Source organism: Amblyomma americanum, chromosome 3 (assembly GCF_052857255.1).
Source record: "Amblyomma americanum isolate KBUSLIRL-KWMA chromosome 3, ASM5285725v1, whole genome shotgun sequence".
Taxonomy (NCBI): Eukaryota; Metazoa; Arthropoda; class Arachnida; order Ixodida; family Ixodidae; genus Amblyomma; species Amblyomma americanum.
The window spans coordinates 9801440-9821504 of record NC_135499.1 but is presented as its reverse complement, the minus strand read 5'-3'; the positions used below and the strand labels follow the sequence as shown (position 1 = coordinate 9821504).

General features: G+C 46.2%; 1 protein-coding gene across 1 annotated transcript in view; it reads right to left on the bottom strand.

Moving 5' to 3' along the window:
* Positions 1-599: 599 nt before the first annotated feature.
* The window catches only part of mEFG1 (mitochondrial translation elongation factor G 1), a gene marked incomplete in the record, with an annotated part of 231007 nt that continues 211541 nt past the window's right edge, over positions 600-20065 (bottom strand). Inside the window, 1 exon segment of the mRNA XM_077657109.1 lies at positions 600-3210. Coding sequence (XP_077513235.1) covers positions 3022-3210 — 189 coding nt within the window.

Genomic DNA, 20065 nt, shown 5'->3' with positions numbered 1-20065 from the left:
ACATAAACCAAATACATTATGGACTTGGGTATTACTTTAGCTAAGGAATTCATTTTTACTACGAAGAGTGCATAGAATGCACCCCTGGGGAATGCCATTCTCTTGGGTGAAAGACATGGACAGAGTTTCTTCAAGGCGGACTTTGCATGTGCGGTTTGCAAGCAAGTTGTTCAAACAGTTCAGCATCCTGCCACGGCTACCTAGCTCTGCTAAATCCCAGAGGATGCCGAACTTCCACGTGGTATCGTAGGCCTTCTCCAGGTTGAAGACCCCGATATGGTGCTGCTTGTGAATGAATGCCTCCGGGACGGTGTTTTCTAGGCGGACAAGGTGATCAGTGATGGAGCATGCTTTTTTGAATCCACATTGATGTACATCTAATAGTTGCCGAGATTCCAGTACGAAGTTGAGTCTAATGTTTATTGCACTTTCGAAAGATTTTGCAATGCAGCTGGCGAGCGCTATTGGTCTGTAACTGCTAGGACTTGGTGGTTTTCCGGGTTTCAGAAAAAGCACTATGACAGCTTTCTTCCACTCCTCAGTGTCACGGATCTCCCCGGAGAACACTCGGACCGAAAGAATGGACTAGGCGACAGGTGTACCCACACAAACGCACATTTAATACACCCTATGTGACACATACACTAGAACACAAAACACAAAGAATAAAAATACACACGACCCGGGCACACTGCTACCGGCGTTTACTATTAGCGTTCTACTGTTAGTTGTATTTAGTTCTCCTGGAAGTATGGACTTTTGGTGCAGGCTTGGTGCAGATTACTCGAATTTTTTCAAAATGTAGCAGCATGTAGCAGGCTTTGCCTTTTGGCGCAGCAATCACATCAGGCTGCAGCAACAAGAATGAAGACTTTTGTCAAATCTATATCTAACTCTTCTACCCTGCTTTAAAAGCACTCCAGTGATGCTTCACGCTGAGCCCAGATAATTAAAATGCTCAGCAAGCACGAACCACAGTGCATCTGGCTTGTGCCCATTTTCAAACCAGGTGTTCACATTCGACGAGTATATAAAATAAAAGCTAGTTTGTAGTGTCGACATCTTGATCAAATGCTTGATCAACTTGATCAAAATTCCGCCTCATCTATATCCCGCAGCTCTGCATTTGCCAAGAACGACGGACCCTTACAAAATGGTCGCTAACTTCCTTTAAAATTTTTATTAACTTTCTACTGACCTAACACTGTATTAACATTTACTACACTCTATGAACATTTGTTATAACAAAATTGGTTGAATGCTACTTCTTTGTACATACGCCTCTCAACAAAAAGTTACAAAAATCTTGAAGCATTTTTACATATCAGGACAAATCAATGATCAGGACAAATCAATGCTGTTTAACATTAGTAAAACCACCTTGTTCGCATGACAGCGACAATATCTTACCTGAACGCATACAAATTTCTTACAGCTTGGCAACAATTTCCCAAAACCGAAAAAACTCGCAAATAATTTGTAGAAAATATATTTCGAATTAAATTAGGGTGTAGAAAAGCTTTCTGAAATAGAAAATGTTCTATTAACATTTATTGGTCGGAAGTTGCACACTGATTTGTAGACCCACTGTTCTGTTATACCTTTCCAGGACATTGGTATGCTAGACAGGCAAAGGTGGGTCTGAAAACTGATGCCCAGAAACTAAGGCAAGATTCCACAGTTCCTGCGGGAACAGCAGTTTATGATAGGTAATGACGCACTGGAAGTGGTAAAGGAATACACCTACTCAGAGCAGGTAGTGACCGCAGTGAACACCACCACAAGAGTAAAATAACGAAAATGGGGTGGAACGCATCTGGCAAGTACTCTCAGATCACGAATGGCAGTTTACCAAATGTGTTTAGCTCACCCAAAATGATAATGTCACACCAATGGGACTGGAGTGTGTGTTGCTGAGTTGCCACATGGACATGTTTTCATGATCTTACACTGTTACAGTAACATGACAGATGGCTCTGTGCTCTCAAAAAGCCAAATGTGGCAGCATAAGCCTCTCACACTGAAGCCTAGATTAAAGTCAAAAGGAGCGTCACTCATCGAGATATGCAAGTTCAAGTATGCTGTTTTACTGTGCGTCTCCGATTTTCATCTACATTTGATTTCTGGCACTTTCAACGACGAGTATTGCTGGCCTAAGCTTGCCAGTCTTATTTCTGGAAGCATATGAACTGTGAGCTTAAATTGAAGTAAAAGGGGTACTGTACTATCTTCACAATGAATCACGAAAGTACTGACTGGTTTTACACAAAAAAAAACTCCCAGGCATTCACTCATCCACATGTTATATACAGCGCCAGTCATAGTCACCTGCCACACAGCCTCGCTATAGCATGGAGAATTGCTCACAAGATCTGCCGCTTACTGCCCACGCAAACATGCCAGCCAGACTTGACTGCTCACTCCGCCGGCATGCCATGCAGGGGGTCATTATTGATATGAAGTGAGGTGTGATGTCATCACAGACAAGCTAAGGACACCCCGTCTGCAGTGTCGACTTACCACCGAGGGCCTTCACCGTCAAAGCCCCATAAGAAGACCCCATCATGTACAGTAAACTCTATGATACAGAGGCACAAACTCTGCCACAATGCCAGGTTTAGTTTCTACCCACTATCGATTGCCAGGCACACTATAAACAGCTGTGAAAAACTAATGGGCAGAGCATGCGAACCACGATGGCCTGGCCATCAATGACGAGAAACAACAGTGCACTGCAGACCAAGGACAGCATACAGGATTCAAACAATAAACTCCAAGCATACTGCAGACCAAGGACAGCATACAGGATTCAAACAACAAACTCCAAGCATAGTGTCTTCTGCTGCAATACTAAACCACAAGCCAGCAGCGGTTGATTGACGGTCCACCAGGCACAACAAAGTATTTGCACAGCAAGAGCAGAAGCTGCAAGGGCCGTTTGAATGTGCCGTAGGGTCCTCAAGCCCGAGCTGTGGTGGTGAGAGCCAACAGCACTGGTTCAGTCCGTCGTAGGGATTGCGTTCAGCGCTTTTTCTTTCCACCCGCAGCAGCAACCGCGGCTTCCTGTTCAGCCCGGTACTCGTTGAGCAGCTGTTGCTGGACCTCGGGCAGTGCTGGGGAGTAGCGAGAGTACTCCATGCTGAACTCTCCCTTGCCCTGGGTCAGGGAGCGCAACTCCGTTGAGTAGCCAAACATGCTGTTGAGGGGCACCTGCAAGGGGGAAGGGGACTAGTCACGGACACCACTTTTTCCCAAAAATGCCTTTGCACATTGCTGCCACTGCTTTTGACAAAGAGAGCTCAGCTTCTGGGCCCGAGGACGCTGCATCAATCCCGACTGCCGAGGTCACGCTTCCATGTTCTGCTGTAAGATGTCAGTGCACGTCAAAGTCATCAGATTGATTCCAGAGCCCTGCACTACAGCACCTCTTTCTCTATCCATTCTTTCACTGCCTCCTTCGAAGTGAAAAGTGAAAGTAACAACCTGCTACAACTCCACACTGGACTTCCCCAGAAGGGCATTTATGGCGTCAACCTTATGTAGCCGTGGTGGCAACAAAGCCAGAACTCTACCACAGTCACCTTGGCAATCGGTGAATGCACTCCAGAGCACCACTCACTTGGAGCACTGCTTTTCAGTCCAGCACACAGGCCGCAGCTGCCCTCGCTTCTCCCACAAGCACTAGTAACGCAGAAAACAAGCTCTATGCTCACATGCACAAATGTAACAGTGCAGTGTGGGAAAAGGAAAGGAGCCTTCAAGGATGCCAATACAGTCACAACTCGATTTAACGAAACCCGATTTAACGAAGGTATCCTAATTCCCCCTCAGACGCCCATAGGGTTCAATGCTTCGACTAACCCGAAATAACGAAACCGATTCCGTGATCTGTCCCGATTTAACGAACCTTTTTTCGAGAAATAAAGGTGAAAAAGTGTTAATTTTTGGTCTATTTTGTAGACAGCACCCCAAAATTTATTGATTGCGAGTCAGCGGTAACAGCGCGGAGCATCTTCATCCCGTCGCTTTTTTCAAACTGCGCGGCGCAAAACGAGTTTTAATTTTGAGTCGAGCTCACGAGATGGCGCCAGCAGTAAAAAAGTTTCATGCCACATTTCATAGATGGCGCTGTTGCAGTTCGCGTGTTCCATCCAGATAGCGCCCAAGGTACCACGAGATAGACACGTTGTGCTTTGCGTGTGGAGAGGAGGAGGAAACGGCTGAACACTTGATACTTTCCTGTAAAGGGCTTCACCCTACAGTGGAAAGCAGCGGGGCTGATTTATCCAAGGCATTGGGGTTTAATGATAGTGAAGGGAAAGTAGATTTTAAGTGGGTAGAAGTAACCAAGCGCAGGTTATACGATTGGTGGCTAAAAGCAAGACAGGAGTAAAATTACACAAGACATGGCTAGGTGGCTTGAGCCACCGCCCGATATAAAGGGTTCAGCCGTATTCATCCATCCTGTTTCTGTAAAGGGCTTCACCCTACAGTGGAAGGCAGCGGGGCTGACTTACCCAAGGCATTGGGGTTTAGGGATAGTGAAGGGAAAGTGGATTTTAAGAGGTTAGAAGTAACCAAGCGAAGGTTATCTGATTGGTGGCTAAAAGCAAGACAGGAGTAAAATTCCACAAGACATGGCTAGGTGGCTTGAGCCACCGCCCGATGTAAAGGGTTCAGCCGTATCCATCCATCCATCCATCCATGTTTTTTTTTTTTGTGTGTGTGTTTGTGTGTTGTGCTCTGTGTTCGCTCTTGTGCGGATTTCCCCGTGCCTTTGAACGCACGTCTTTGTCAAGCTCAGCTTGTTAGGCCTCCATCAGTCTAGCCTTGCTATCGTGAACGCGGACGTGGTGTGTGCGAGCAAGCGCGCCGCTAACCCTCCTGACTAGCAGATGGAGCCCTGCAAGAAACGAAAAAGGCTTACCCTGGACGAGAAAGCGGACATAATTCGTGCTGTGACAAGTGGACAGAAGAAATGTGACGTGGCTGCATCACATGGCATTCCAGCGAGTACTCTCTCCACAATATTGGAAGGGAAAGATGACATCCTCCGCGCCACTTCGTCGGGGAATCTCTCGCGCAAAAAAACGCTGAAGACCACTCCTCAAAGCAAAATGGAAGAGGCCCTCTTCGCCTGGTTTATGGATTTGCGGGCGAAGAATAGTATTCCCGTGAGTGGAGACCTGCTCCAACAAAAAGCTCGCTCTTTCGCGTGCTTGCTGGGCGACAACGAGTTCAAGGCAAGTCCCGGCTGGCTGTCGCGCTTCAAAGAACGACACGGCATCGTCGGGAAAGTGCTTAGCGGTGAAGCGAGCAGCGTAAGCATGGCTGTAGTCGGCGACTGGCAGTCTGAAAACGTGCCCGACATTCTGAGAAAATATGCCCCCAGCGACGTCTACAACGCCGACGAGAGCGGTCTATTCTACCAAATGCTGCCTAAAAAAACACTCGCCCTGAAGGGGCAGGCGTGCCACGGCGGCAAACACAGCAAACAAAGGCTGACTCTTTTGCTGTGCGTCAACATGGACGGCACCGACAAACGAGACCCGCTTGTCATCGGAAAGAGTGCGAGGCCGCGCTGTTTTAAAGGCACCAAAAAGCTTCCTGTGAAGTACGTTGCCAATTCAAAGGCGTGGATGTCGCGTGCCATTTTCGCTACATGGCTGAAGGAATTTGACAGCGACATGTGTCGCCAGAAAAGGAAAGTGTGCCTGTTGCTGGATAACTGCACGGCCCACTACGTTGCAGAGGTCGAGCTGACCAGCGTGGAGCTCCGCTACTTCCCCCCAAACGCAACGTCCGTGGTTCAGCCCTTGGATCAAGGGGTAATTAATAGCGTGAAGTGCGCATACAAGCGTCGAGTCGTCGACAGAGTTCTCCTCAACCTGGAGCTGAAGCGCGAGACGAAAATAGATATTTTTATGGCGGTTGAGATGGTGGTGGCGGCTTGGAGAGCATTGAGGCCGTCGATAATTGTCAACTGCTTCAGGACTGCCGGTTTCGGTACACTAGGCCCTGAAACTGCCGAAGCTGGTCCGGACTGCGCGAGCGCCGTGCACGAGGATTAAGATGCCTGGGAACACCTTCGCTCAGTGGATGAAGTGCCCACAGGCATAAGTTTCTCAGACTACGTGAACGCCGACGCAAACGCAGTCACAACGGATGTTTTGACTGATGCCGATATGTTGCGGCTTGTAGGAAGCATGGAGGGAGTGACGGCTGAAGACGCTCCCGAAGCTCCCGTGCCGACACCAGGTCAGGTGATGGATGCTCTCGATCTGCTGCGACATTTTGCCGGCGCACACGAGGGGACGGAAGACGCGCTGGACGCACTTCAGACCTAAGAGAAATCGGTGCGGCCGTTGCTCACAAAGCGCACGCAGGCAAAGATCACCGACTTCTTTGGCGGAAAATAAATTTGTAGTCCCCTCGGGCCTTTCTTGTCGAGTAAGAATTTTTGTTGTTTCTTTTCATACGCGCTAGCGGCGCCGGTCGTGATGTTGCCGCTACCCACTCGAAAGTAGCGCGGGGGGTCATGACGATGACCATACGGACCCCCAAAGATTGGGCTAGTTGTATGATTACCAACTTTGGCGCCAATTTGTCATTAGCTGTGTGGCTTGCCGTCCCGTCGGCGGTATTTAGGGAAGATTGTTGCGCCGCTAGCCGAACCGTCCTTTGGGTCGGTGCTACCGGCGTGAATTCGTCACGCGCGAGTGCGACGAAAAGTGAAAATGGTACGTGCTAACCGATACGACCGCGATAAGCTGGTACGGTTTATGCGGATGCAAAATGCATTATGTTCAATGGGTGCTCAGTCGGGGACTTGACTTTACTACTTTTAAAACGAAAGTACTGTTTAAGCGGGTACGTTTTAACGAGGTTTTACTGTAATCGAATGTACTGAATTATGTGCCCAAGAAATGCCTCATTCAATTTAACGAAGTTCTCGATTTAACGAAATAATTCACGGCTCCCCTCAACTTCGTTAAATCGAGTTTTAACTGTATTCTTTATTTTAGAGTATGCATCACCTCATTACACTATACTTACTCCCATGTACAGCTGCTCGGTTTCACAACACAGCGCTGACTCACAACTGAAATCTTTATTAGCTGCCAGCCAGAATAAGTACCCGACTGGCGGCCAGAAATGGAAGGCAATGCACACAAGTCACAAATATATAAAAAAAAACTCGAAATAAAGCACATGCGTTTCAGCATTCGCAGTCGAGGTTAACGTTTTTCTTTTTCTGATAGCGATACGGAGGGTGCGCTTATACAATCTTTTGGGAGCCTTGCTATCATGTGTGCTTCTAAAATTTCTCTTGTCAGCGAGTCATGGTTCCTACCTATCACAACGCACTCGTTGTACAGTTGCTTGCAGACATCGATGTCATCTTCATGGTCATCTTCATCACTTTTGCAGTTTCTGCAGTGTTTGGCTACGTGGCCTACTATGGGGCCGCGTGAGACATTATAGTCATGCTCCTTTAATCTTTCGTTGATACATTGGCCGGTTTGGCCGATGTATTGCTTCCTGCATGATAGCGGCAAAGAGTAGATGACTCCCTCCTGGCAGGGGACAAATTGTTTTGTATGCCTTTTCAAGCAGCCGTGTGATTCACTGTTGGCCGAATTCACTTGCTTCACCAGGCTGGACAATCGAATAGGTGCCGAAAACACAACATCAACCCCCACATGCTTTCCAATTCTCTTCAGGTTGTGTGAGACCTGATGCAGATATGGCACAACGGCAACTTTTCTATTTTTCTCCGTATTAATTTTGCTATTGCCATCAGACCTCAAATTTTTCTGCAATTTTTCTGCGACTGAAACCAGAACATCTGAAGGGTGACCAGCCTGCGTCAAACAGTCTACTTGGTTGCGGAAACTTTGCTCCAACCTGTGCTCACATGCTTTCTTTAAAACATTGTCAAAAACTGAATGCACAATTGCTCTTTTCACGAGCTTCGAATGGGCTGATGAGTATGGCAGGATGGGTTTTTGACCACGGGGCTCCAAAGCCCAACATACATGGGAAGAAGTGAATTGAAGTGAGAGATCTAAAAACCTGATAAAGTCAATAAGTGGTACTTCGTGTGTTAAAATCATCGCTTTCAGGCACTCAGAGAACACTGAAAAAACATGAAGGAACTGCTGCTCGAATGAGGTCGTCACATTTCTAAAAACACAAGAAGTCGTCTACAAACCTAAAAATGCAACAAACACGGGACCCTTCGAACCGCTCATTCAATATTTGGTTACGCCAAGCCAGGAACATGTCACTAAGGATGGGTGCAAGGCATGAACCAATACAGATACCATCTTTTTGAATGTAAACATCACCATTCCATTGGAGCAAAAGTGGACTCTAGAGAAAGCTGCCTGTGGAAATCCTGCATTCATTCTGGAATGCAACGGCACCATACTGGTCAGTGAAGTGACTAACAGAAGACATAATTTCAGCCTGAGGAATAGTGTAGTAAAGGTCTTTCAGATCAATAGAAAATCCCCAAAGTTTCTTATTGTAATTGCATTTTAGAAACGTTATTACTTCGTTCGAACTTTTCACCCTGAAAGGGTCGTCAAATGTTAAATAAAACCCTTAGTTTTTCTTGCAAAAATTTCGCGACATCTTTCTGCCATGTTCCAGTTTTAGAAATTAATACACGAAACGGCCACTCTGGCTTGTGGGTTTTTGCTGTGAAAAACATCTGCAGGCAAATTTTGTAGCTACTTGCTATCACACTTGCTAGCTTGGTCAAATTTAGCCTATTCAGAAGTTTTTTCGCCTTAGTCTTCACCTTAGCCATTGACACATTGTTACATTTGTCAAACACGGCATTGACAGCATCTGATGCTTTCGACACATACGCATCCTTGTCCAAAACAACGAAGCCGCCATTTTTATCAGCAGGTAACAATGAATAGGAGTTATCTTTCAGCCACTTAACCGTCTTCTGCAAAGGTAGGTTCTTTCCGGAACGCCTGTACCTAGTTAGTACGTCTACACCTTCAGATATACACCGTTCCGTCTAAGTTTTTCCGGCCTGCCTAGAGACTTGCCTAACCATGGCCAAGAGCTCCGGTCTGAATTTCCTTGGCTCAACCGCAAACTTGGGCCCCAGGCTGAGAACTCGTTTGACGTTCCCAGGAAAAGAAATGTTCTCTGCGGTGTGGATTTGTTGTCTGGATGGGGGACTCTTCTTTGGCAGAAGCGCACGAAGTCTGGGAAGAGTTTGCTGCCATAGGAACTCTGTGGTGCGGTTGATGCACCGTGACACCTGATGCCATTGTTTCCATGCGTGAACCGGTCCCGAAGACATTTGCACCCGATGCTTGAGGTGCTCCCTGTACACATGCACCTGCCACTGCCATTCCGCTTGGAGTAACTTGCTTACCTTTCTGTCATGTCCGGCTGAGGGCTGAACGCCGCCCAGTAGGGTCAAGACTTCAGGTGGAAGGATCTTCTTGCGGACGCAAAAACCGAACGTTCTCGCTATGCACGACGCAATCGCGACGACTGGCACAAAGTGAAGTGGATCAAAGGATCAAACTCATATGGAAAAGAGCCCCTTGTACGAGAAATGAAGTTCGACAAGGTAAGTTGTTGGGCGAGTTGGTTTCTATATTCCATTCGATTGTCCAGCCTGGTGAAGCAAGTGAATTCGGCCAACAGTGAACCACGCGGCTGCTTGAAAAGTCATACAAAACAATTTGTCCCCTGCCAGGAGGGAGTCATCTACTCTTTGCTGCTATCATGCAGGAAGCAATACATCGGCCGAACCGGCCGATGTATCAACGAAAGATTAAAGGAGCAGGACTATAATGTCTCACGCAGCCAAACACTGCAGAAACTGCAAAAGTGATGAAGATGACGGCGAAGATGACATCGATGCCAGCAAGCAACTGTACAACGAGTGCGTTGTGATAGGTAGGAACCACGACTCGCTGACAAGAGAAATTTTAGAAGCACACATGATAGCAAGGCTCCCAAAAGATTGTATAAGCGCACCCTACGTATCGCTATCAGAAAAAGAAAAACGTTACCTCGACTGCGAATGCTGACACGCATGTGCTGTATTTCGAGTTTTTTTTATATATTTGTAACTTGTGTGCACTGCCTTCCATTTCTGGCCGCCAGTCGGGTAATTATTTCGGCTAGCAGCTAATAAAGATTTCAGTTGCGAGTCAGCGCTGTGCTGTGTCCCTGCCTGTGTCCTTCTTCTACGTCCCGTTTGTTGCGCTGTAGTTATGGAATATAGAAACTAACTCGCCCAACAACTTAACTTGTCAGAATCTGCTGCAAATTTTTTTTGTTGAGTATCATTAAAATACACGATATGCTAAAAATTTATTTTCGATACGGATACTCCGATACTTTCATTTTTGGCAAGCGATACCTAATACCGATACTCAAAATGTGTCAATAGATAGTATAGGAGATACATGCATCTTCGATACTCCCATGCCTAATGTTGAGGCAATACTCTCTTCTGGTGTTTTCGGTTGAGCCGCACTGCCTCCGTGCTGGTACTTAGGAAGTGACGTCAAATACTACACGAGTGGCACGTCCACTTGCATCTCAGCCGAACGTGCGAGACATTAACAGAGTGCCGTTGCTCTTTCCGCTGCCCTCTGTTCACCGTGACCTCCGAGACTCACGAATCTCTGAGGCTATTCTTACGAGCGGCCGACGGCAACGACTGCAGTCAGCAATTTGTACAGTTAGCAACCATCTCTTCAGTAACAGCGCGCAGGACCGGCATTCATAGCGATGGTGGGCAATGCGGGAACGACGACCATGCTCATGAAATACCGAGATTGTGCTAGTGCAGGTTTGTCAGACACAACACCACGGCATTATGCTTGCCGGTTTCGATGCATACGCTTTAGAGCAGCTAGAGTAACATCCGAAAAGATCTGCCGACGATTCTCAAGCCAATCTCAGCTCCCCACATATCTTTTAACCTATGCTCACGTTGATAAAAAGTATGATGTCATAAAGTGCAGGCATGCCAGAAGAACCGCTTTTGCCGTTTGCCGCACTAAAATATTGACAAACCTTTCATTTTTCATACGGTCAACGCACAGAGCTCGCCGGCAGGTGGCTGCGTGATTGCAGTGCGAATAAATGCACTGCAGCCGCTACAATATTCAACATTTCTTTCAAATATGCCCACTTGTGATGCTTCATTTGTTTCTTCCTTTTCTTCGATGCTTCCTACCGGCCACTGTGTGGTGAAATTGTCTGCGCCAACAGCGTCGTCTCGCCGTGGTGTCTGCTAGCGCGCGCTGCACGGCGGGATTGCACCGCGCTCCACCAGCTCCACTGTCAGTCTCCACGGTGACACAGTGGCACGCACCCGTGTCGTGCTTGTCCCAGCCGAACAGAGGGCACCGCACGAGTGCGTGGAAAACTCCACGAGTGCTGTCAGCCGAAGACACCATTAGTTCAATCATGTCAGAAATTGAACTTTTTTTTTTTTTTTTTGTTGGATACTAGGAGCAAAATATCCAGTCCTATGTCCAGTGGTGCTACCACCAAACCATAATTAAGAGCAATTATTGGAGCACCAAAAAAAAATGCATTTCAGAGCAGTTTGGACAGTCATAGAGCTCTCTTGGAGAACTTTGGAGCACCTGTGCTCCATTTCTAGATGTAGTCTGCCCATCAAGCTGTCAAATTTGAAACATGCAGTTACAATCAGTGTTGGCGGTAACGCCTTACTTTTTTCGGCAACTTAGTAACGTACTTGTTACTATTTCCGAACTGTAACGGGTAACGTACTTAACATTTTTTCGGTAACGTGAGGTGTCATGTTACTAGTTACTTTTAATTCCAGTTGTCCCCCCCTCCACCCCCTTTTTTAAGAAAAAAAAAACGCAGTACACCTAAAGTGATGTTGCAAATAAAATGTACAGGTGCTCTCGACGACTTTCGTTGCGGCTCGCATGCATGCCAGAAACACCTACTCTTGACGAAACACGTGCTTGAACACGCATTCACACACTTGCCTTCACCTACCTCCCCTTCCGGAACCGCTCACACACACAACTTTCTAAAGAGCGGAAGCATGCCGAGCATTTTGGAATATCACATTTTTGGAGATTTACTGTAAATTTGTTGAGAGTTCAGCGCTGTTTTCTTTGTGAAGGTAGAACTGATGGTGAAGTGTCATTTTGTGTTTAGTGTCACATCAGAAAATGGCTTCACCATGTGCCACAAAGTTGGAAGCCATTACATGTAACTCTACAGGCAACTTTAGGCCACTATAACATTGCTAAACTCCAGCACATTTGTGTAAATTATTCTTGTTAAATAAGGATTTCGGCTAAAATCGTTGTTTGGGCTAGAAGTTTTATGTGAAATATGAGCTTTATAAAATTGTTATCACCCGTTCCTGCAGCGAAGACGCATAGATTAAAAATTTATGGCCATGGAGTAATGGCAAAGTAACGTGTGGTACTTTTTTTGGTAACGGTAACGCGTTACCTTTTTTTGTAGGTAACGTAGGGCAGTAAAGCATTCCCCCTCTTTTTTAGCGTAATGAGTAATGTATCAAGTTACTTTTTTTTGGGTACCGCCTATAACACTGGTTACAATGTGAAAAAGCTGAACTCTTGATAATGTTTGACTGCGTCGAGGAATCCATTTTTGTGGGATACTGTAAAAAGGTCATATTCAAATTGTTCCACACATTTGCATCATGAAAGCTGCTGATAGCCGCTGACAGGTGCTCCATTTCTAGATGTAGTCGGCCCATCGAGCTGCCAAATTTGAAACAAGCAGTTACAATGTTAAGAAGCTAAACTCTTGATAACGTTTGACTGCCTGGAGAGAATCCATTTTTGTGGGATACTGCAATAAGATCATATTCAAATTGCTCCACATACATGTCTGCATCATGAAAGCTGATGATAGCAGTAATTCCGAGGTTTGGCCATTTTCTTTGCAGTGCATATGTTTTCAGATAAAAGCAATGTTCTCAGCCAGCATTCCCATACCAGCACAGACAGCAGGAGGCACGTTCAAGCCTATTCATTATGCAGAAGCAAAAGTATTACAGTCACTGACCAAGTCAAAGTAAAAACAATTTGGCGTTTCGGAACCCGTACGGGTTCCTTGTTCACAATGAGGGTAAAATGGCAAGTGGTCGAAACTTAAATATGCAGAATATGACGTAATGACTGTATGTACACGGGTGGCATCGTCCCTTCCTTCCGGTTCATAGTATCAGGCGTCGTTTGGACACGCAAAAGGTGTGTCCTCAAATTCTTCTCTTTGGATATGATTGCAGCGTTGTCCCAGTCGATATGATGCGTTTTCTCGTGCGCGTGCTCGGCAATCGCATTGGAAGCCACTTTATGGTTTTCGACATCGTGCTGATGCTCTTTCATTCTTCTGGAGAATTTTCCCGTTTCGCCTATATAAACCTGGTTACAATCAACGCACGAGATTTGGTAGACATCGCCGGGAAAGCGGTTATCTGGCAGGGTGTCCTTGACTTTCACCAGCATACTTCGAAGTTTGCTGGAAGGCACGTGTCCGATACATAGGTTATGTTGTTATGCATTAGGATAAAAGCTGTTATATGTCTTGTGGTATGTTTTCCTGGCTGCTACCTTATTTACATGACTGTAAGTCAACCTGTTTTTTGAAATTTGAAAATCAAAAGTTGGAGGGCCGATTTACAATTGAAGCCAAAGCATGGCACCATCAATAAGGGCAAGATAAACGAGATATCAGGGATACTATGGCGTGGCTGCAATTTTATATTTGCTCTACGGCTCTACCCAGTAGCATTTGGCTATTCTTCGCGCTTGTTCGGAAGATTTTTTCAATTCGTTTTTTATTTTCTTTTAACTGCACACTGTGTCGATAGTTGATAGAAGGACCGCTGTTCCAATCGCGGTGGCCCAGCCACTCGGAATGGCAGCACTTCCAGGGAGTGTCAATAGCTAATGGAAGAACCCACGCCGCTCATGCAGTTTCTCTTTGGCTCTGTTTGACGCATCTGACTTGACTGATGGCAACGTTTTACAAGTTTTTTCTGTCGTGCTTGTCATTTTTAGTGCTCTGGGTCCGGTAAGTGTTGGGTGCTCGTTCATAGGTAAAGATGGCTGTCATTCTTTGCGCCAAGGAAATGCTCTGTGCACAGGGCCACAAGTTCGATGCTTTGGAATGACAAAAGCCTGGCTGTGGCTGAGATAAAGTCTAATACTAACTGTTCGTAAATCAGAGAAAATCGGAAAAAAATTCTATCGGTCTAATTACACGTTTGTTTGGGCTCAAACTTCCGACAGAGGTTGCATTTGGTGGTCAGTTTTGTTTTATATACTACATTTAGGTGGGGTACTTGACCAATTCGGTCAGAATTAATTAAAAATCTCCATCATCTGCGGTGAGAGCAGATCGAAACAGCAAGCTTTCGCAGGAATCTAGAGTCACTGGAAAAAATTTCAGAGTACCGCATTCGTTTTCCCCTCGCCGCCGACGCATTCATTGGCCCAACCGTATCACGTGCCTTTGGGGTGCCATATACCTTCCAAGTGCCGGGCGGGTCGGCTGAGTTAGAGCGCAGGCAGTGCAGGTTTCCCACGTTTCTTGTGTGCCGATTGTCGTGCTCGCGTTTGACTGCAAGGAAACCATGCCTGGCTGCTGTTGCGCCTTCGGATGCAGCAAACGAACCGAGTCTGGAAAAACTTTTTTCTCGATTCCGACCGTGAAAAATGACCGCTAGCGTCGTTCTGCGTGGTTACACAGAATCGGCAGGGAGAACTTCAAGCCTACCCAAAACACCTGTGTGTGCGAGGTAAGTACACCTTGCTTGTGCTTTTCGGCACTGTTTTAGAAGATATTTAAGTGAAGTGCACGCGGTGTTAGCGATGATCCATAACAGCGATGCTAAGAGAAAAAGGAGTTCATTGCAGGGATCGTTCGCGCCTTGCTCGCTTGACGCGGGTACGCATGTATGCGTTTGTTGCTCAGCACATGCGATTATTCCGTGCTCGTGGCATGCGAAGGCACACTTGTCACACAAGAATTCCGCGTCCTCACTTGCACCAGGTGCTCACAAGTTTTCTCCGCGCACGTGAGCGCGCTCTCGCCTCGAGTCACATCGACCCATGGCGCTTGTTTTTCGCAGACCGCGGCGATCACTGTTAATAAAAGCAGTCATAAATAAGCTGGGAAGAGTAGCCACTCATGAACACACTAGACAGCCGCATTCATATTTTATTTATTTATTTAGAAATACTGTCAACCCTCAGTTGAGGGTCATTACAGGGAGGGATGTTACATATACGTTCATGCAAAAAAAACTGCCAGATACAAAAAGAAATATGCACATGCACTACAGCGCCCTAAGGATATAACACAAGATACGATATACAGACTATGTATTCAAATGTTCACCCAGCTGCCGCACGCGCACAAACAGAAAAAAAAGAAAAAATAGAGAAAAGAGAAAAGAAAAAGCACTTTACAATATCCACACGGTACAGTTTTAGTGAAGAACGTTGATTGCATTCGTAAACAATGCGCTATCAGAACTGCGAACAATTTCTGTAGGCAGCTTGTTCCACAGCTCTATTGACTCTGGAAAGAACGAACAACGAAAGGCATTGGTTCGGGACAAGTATGGTCGAATAGCTTCACTATGATTTAAGCGGGAGCTCAGTCTGCCTGGAGGTTTTAAATACAAGTCTTTATTAATTTTTAGTTCGCCGTTAATTATTTGAAATAACGTTTTTACTCTCTGTCTCTTGCACCGATCTTCCAATAATTCAAGACCGCAAGACTTTAACATCGCAGAAACTGAGTCTGTCCTTCTATATTTCGAGCAAATAAAGCGCGCCGCCCGGCGCTGCACCTTCTCTATTTTGGCCCACATTACCTTTTGATGGGGCTTCCATGCTACTAATGCATATTCTAGGGATGGTCGAATAAGAGATCTGTAAGCCAGCAGTTTAACATCTTTTGTTGCCCTCCCCAGTTTTGCTCTTAAAAAACCCAATTTCTTCTGTGCCGCTGAGCACACTCTTTCTACTTGATTGTGCCATTTTAAATCATGCGAAATAGAAACACCAAGATATTTGAAACAAGAAACATTAACTAGATTGTAGCCTTGAATATCATACTGAAAAGTAAAGATATTCTTTTTTGCAGTGATATGCGTGTATGTGGTCTTATCAAAATTAATTTGCATTTCCCACTTATCACACCAACTCCCAAACGCCTGAAGGTTTCGGTTGAGCTTAATCTGATCCTCTAAACAAGATATCGGCGCAAAAATCAAGCAGTCATCTGCAAAGAGTTTTATCTTAGCAGAACTATCTAAAGCGGTTGCTACATCATTGATGTAAAGCAGAAAAAGTGCTGGCCCTAACAATGTAGCAAACTCTCGCTCATTAACAGTGTGCAGAAGTACACAGGCAGAAGAGCAGCTGCTCATGAATGCACTAGACAGCCGCGTTCATAAATCGCAATAGCAAACTCTCACTTATCAGTGTACAGAGGTACATATACGTTGCTGTAATCACGCAAATAGCTAATATTGGCCTTCCACAAGATTAAGTGCGTAAAATGGCCATCAAATTTGGTTTTTACGCCTGCTGTGCACAGATCGTCTTACGATCACGGCCAAAGACCGGTGCGCACACAATGCCACAATCATGCAGTTCCAGCAGTAGACACGATCGGCGTGCAAAACAGCACCGGCTGCATTACTTCGTACAAAATAACATTTTCTATTCGTTCTTAGCAACCATCATCCCCGGGCACAAAGTATTTGTACTTCTGAAGACACTCGACCCGATGTGCCACCGAATATCAAGCTCTTCCAACAAGGCGGCCTTCCTGCGATGCAGTCGATTTGGAAGGTATATAGCGGTGGCCGCTCAGTGTTGCCAGTCAAATCCCGACCTTTGCGGTACTCCGAAATTTTTTCCAGTGACTCTAGCAGGAACCGTACCTTTAGTGCCATCCGTGCTTTCCGAAGGAACGAGCACTCAGCCACTGAGGCTGCGGCGAAACGCAAGGGGAGAAAGCGGCTGCCCGGTTGGTTTGAAAGTGCTTTCTGTTGCACGCAACTGCCCCCCTCGCTGCACTTTGTGTGTATCCATGAGTTTCTCCGCAGCCTCCCTGCACAGTAGAGTGCTCGTTCCGTCTGAAAGGCATATGATGGCACTACCAGCATCATTACTGCGAAAGCTGGCAGTTTTGATTCGTCGACAATGAAGATTTCAGATTAATTGTGATCGACTCAGGCAAGTACTCCACCCAAACATAACATAAAACAAAACTGACCACCAAATGCCACCTTTGTGCAAATTTTGGGTGCTAACGAGCACCCGATTAGGCTGAGGGAATTTTTTTAGATTTTCTCTGATATGCGCAACAGTCAGTATTACCCCTTGCAAGCGGAACGCAGGCAGCGGCGAAGTTTGCGATTTTAGAAGCTGGTTTTCCGCAGAAAGCTTATTTTCTTGAAGTTCATGAATTTTTCTACCCGTTCTAATAATCCCACCATTTTCCGGGCCCGCTAGTCCGAAAAATCGGTCGGCGACTGTATATCGCGGAAACCAGGAACTTCCACCTACGCATCAATGATCATAAAGGTGATGTCACAAACAAACACACATCAAAGAATGCGATTGCGGAACATCTGCAGACCACCAGCCGTAAGATAGGCTGGGATGAAAGGGCAATCTTGGCAACAGAAAAAAAACACTGTAACAAGATTACACAGAGAGTCCTTAATCATCCAGACAACGCCGGGCACACTGAACAAGAATCAATGCACACTTCATCATATCTATGGGAAGAGATTTCGAGGAATCCTGAAGGCTGTACAGGCTACCGCTTTTTCCGAGAGAGAGAGTCTTATTGTGGGCTTCATATGGAACCCGAAATGCCATTTTCGTTGCTTTTGGCTTGGTCAGTGATCAAATCTTTGCCCTGCTTGCGTCTTGCACCATGTGCAAGCACAGACCGGTAGAAGCGTATGCGCCCAGGGAGTGTCCTCGGAGTTCGGGCTTTAGCGATCATTGCCGTCCAGGGTGCCGTCTTCAGGGACTCCTTAATTGCCAGAGATATTTTTCCATAGAAACTTATCTTCAGTACCGTCGAGCATGTTCAATATCCTGCATTTCTTGCAAGTGCGACTGATGAGCTCCTCAGGAATGCTGGCCCAAGTGTCCACGATCCAACTATTGATCATGGCTGGAGAGGCCTGCTTCAGCTGTCTGGCTGCAGCAACTGCAGGTTCTCCCTACCTCACCCAGTCCATGTAGCAGTGCTTGAAGCGGTGTCGATCCTTTCAGCAGCTACAATTTTTCTTTTAAAAGCAGCCGAGTACTGCTTTCAAGGCCCCGACAATGTGCAAAATGCAACCATCCTGCTTCTGACAGTGTGTGCGTCATGAGGTCAGCATGGTGGAATGGCGTCATGATCTAAACCACTGGAACAGTAAGCTGACGCCACCACCAGATAGTGCCGGCCGCCCGGTACCATTAAAGGTGCCTCAGGGTTTAGTTCAGTTCTGGTGCCGGCATATATGCACTGCACGACGAGCATTTGAGAGACTCATTGCAGAGGGCTGGCAACGTGCTACATCCCCAAGGCACTTGGGGCTCTAACATCGTCAAATGCCAGGCATGGCCCCTCAAGCCTTCCTTCGTTGGCTTTTGGCAGGCCTGATTTTGTACTATGTTCTTTGAAAATAAATAGACTATTATTATTATCATTATGTGGTAGCACTGAGCTTTGTGAACGCCGTGGTTCAAATCTCGCCAGGTACCAGGGCACAGCTAGAACACAGCCAGTGTGAAGTAGGCTGAATTGCTCTGGCTGTAGCTGTTGAGGCCTTCCAGGGTGACGTCAGCTGGTCCTCCTTTGAAGCAGCAGCAAGATCTCATATGAGGGCCGGCTGAATTTAATGAGCGACTTGAGGTGGGCCCATCGAGCGTTCATATACCTGACCACCAAAGGCATCCGAACACAGTGGTGCATAGCAGCACTCATGCTAAGTCGCAAGTTTGTCTTCTTGGATAGCCCTTCAGGAAGCCACTGGATGAAAACGGGCTAAACCGGTCCAAAAGCAGGCAGGCAAAGAGGAAGAGGCTCACTGGTGCACAGCAGTGCTAACATAGTCCATACTGCTGATACCTCAGACACACGAAACCAAGACTGCCCCTGAGCACTTCTGTGACAATGGCACCGAAAGCGATATTATTCTTCGAGGCATGCCAGAACAGCCACAAGCCGTCACTAACAGCCTGATGATGATAGCACAGAATAATAAGGAGACTGGAACCTCAAATTAAGGCTGAAATTTGTTGCGCAGAAATGTGCAGAATATAACCAACCCACTATAACTCCTAATATGTATAGCCTTCATTGATCACGAGATAGCATTTGACTTAGTGGAAACCTTAGCAGTCATGCAGGCACTGCGGATTCAGGGTGTAGAAGAGCCTTATGTGAAAATACTGGAAGATATATATATATATATATATAGGAACTGCACAGCTACCATAGTCCTCCATAACATCAGCATTAAATTCCAATAAGGAAGGGCGTCAGGCAGGGAGACACGATCTCACCAATTCTATTCAACGCCTGTTTACAGGGGGGATTCCGAGGCCTGAATTGGGAACAGTCGGAGATAAGAGTAAATGGAGAATACCTATGTAATCTGCGATTCGCTGATGACATTGCCTTGCTGAGTCACTCAGGAGGTGAACTGCAAATCATAACCAATGAGATAGAGAGGCAGAGCAGAACGGTGGGTATAAAAATTAACATGCAGAAAGCCGAAGTAATGTTCAGCAGTCTAGCAAGGGAGCAGAAGTTCACAACTGGTAGCGGGGTGCTTGAAGTGGTAAGGGAATATACTTAGGGCAGGTAGTGGCCGCTGATCTGGATCATGAGAGGAAAATAAAAAGAATAAGAATGGGGTGGAGCGTATATGGCAGGTTCTCCCAGATCATGAGTGGCAGTTTACCAATATCCCTCAAGAGAAAAGTGTACAACAGCTATATCTTACCGGTACACA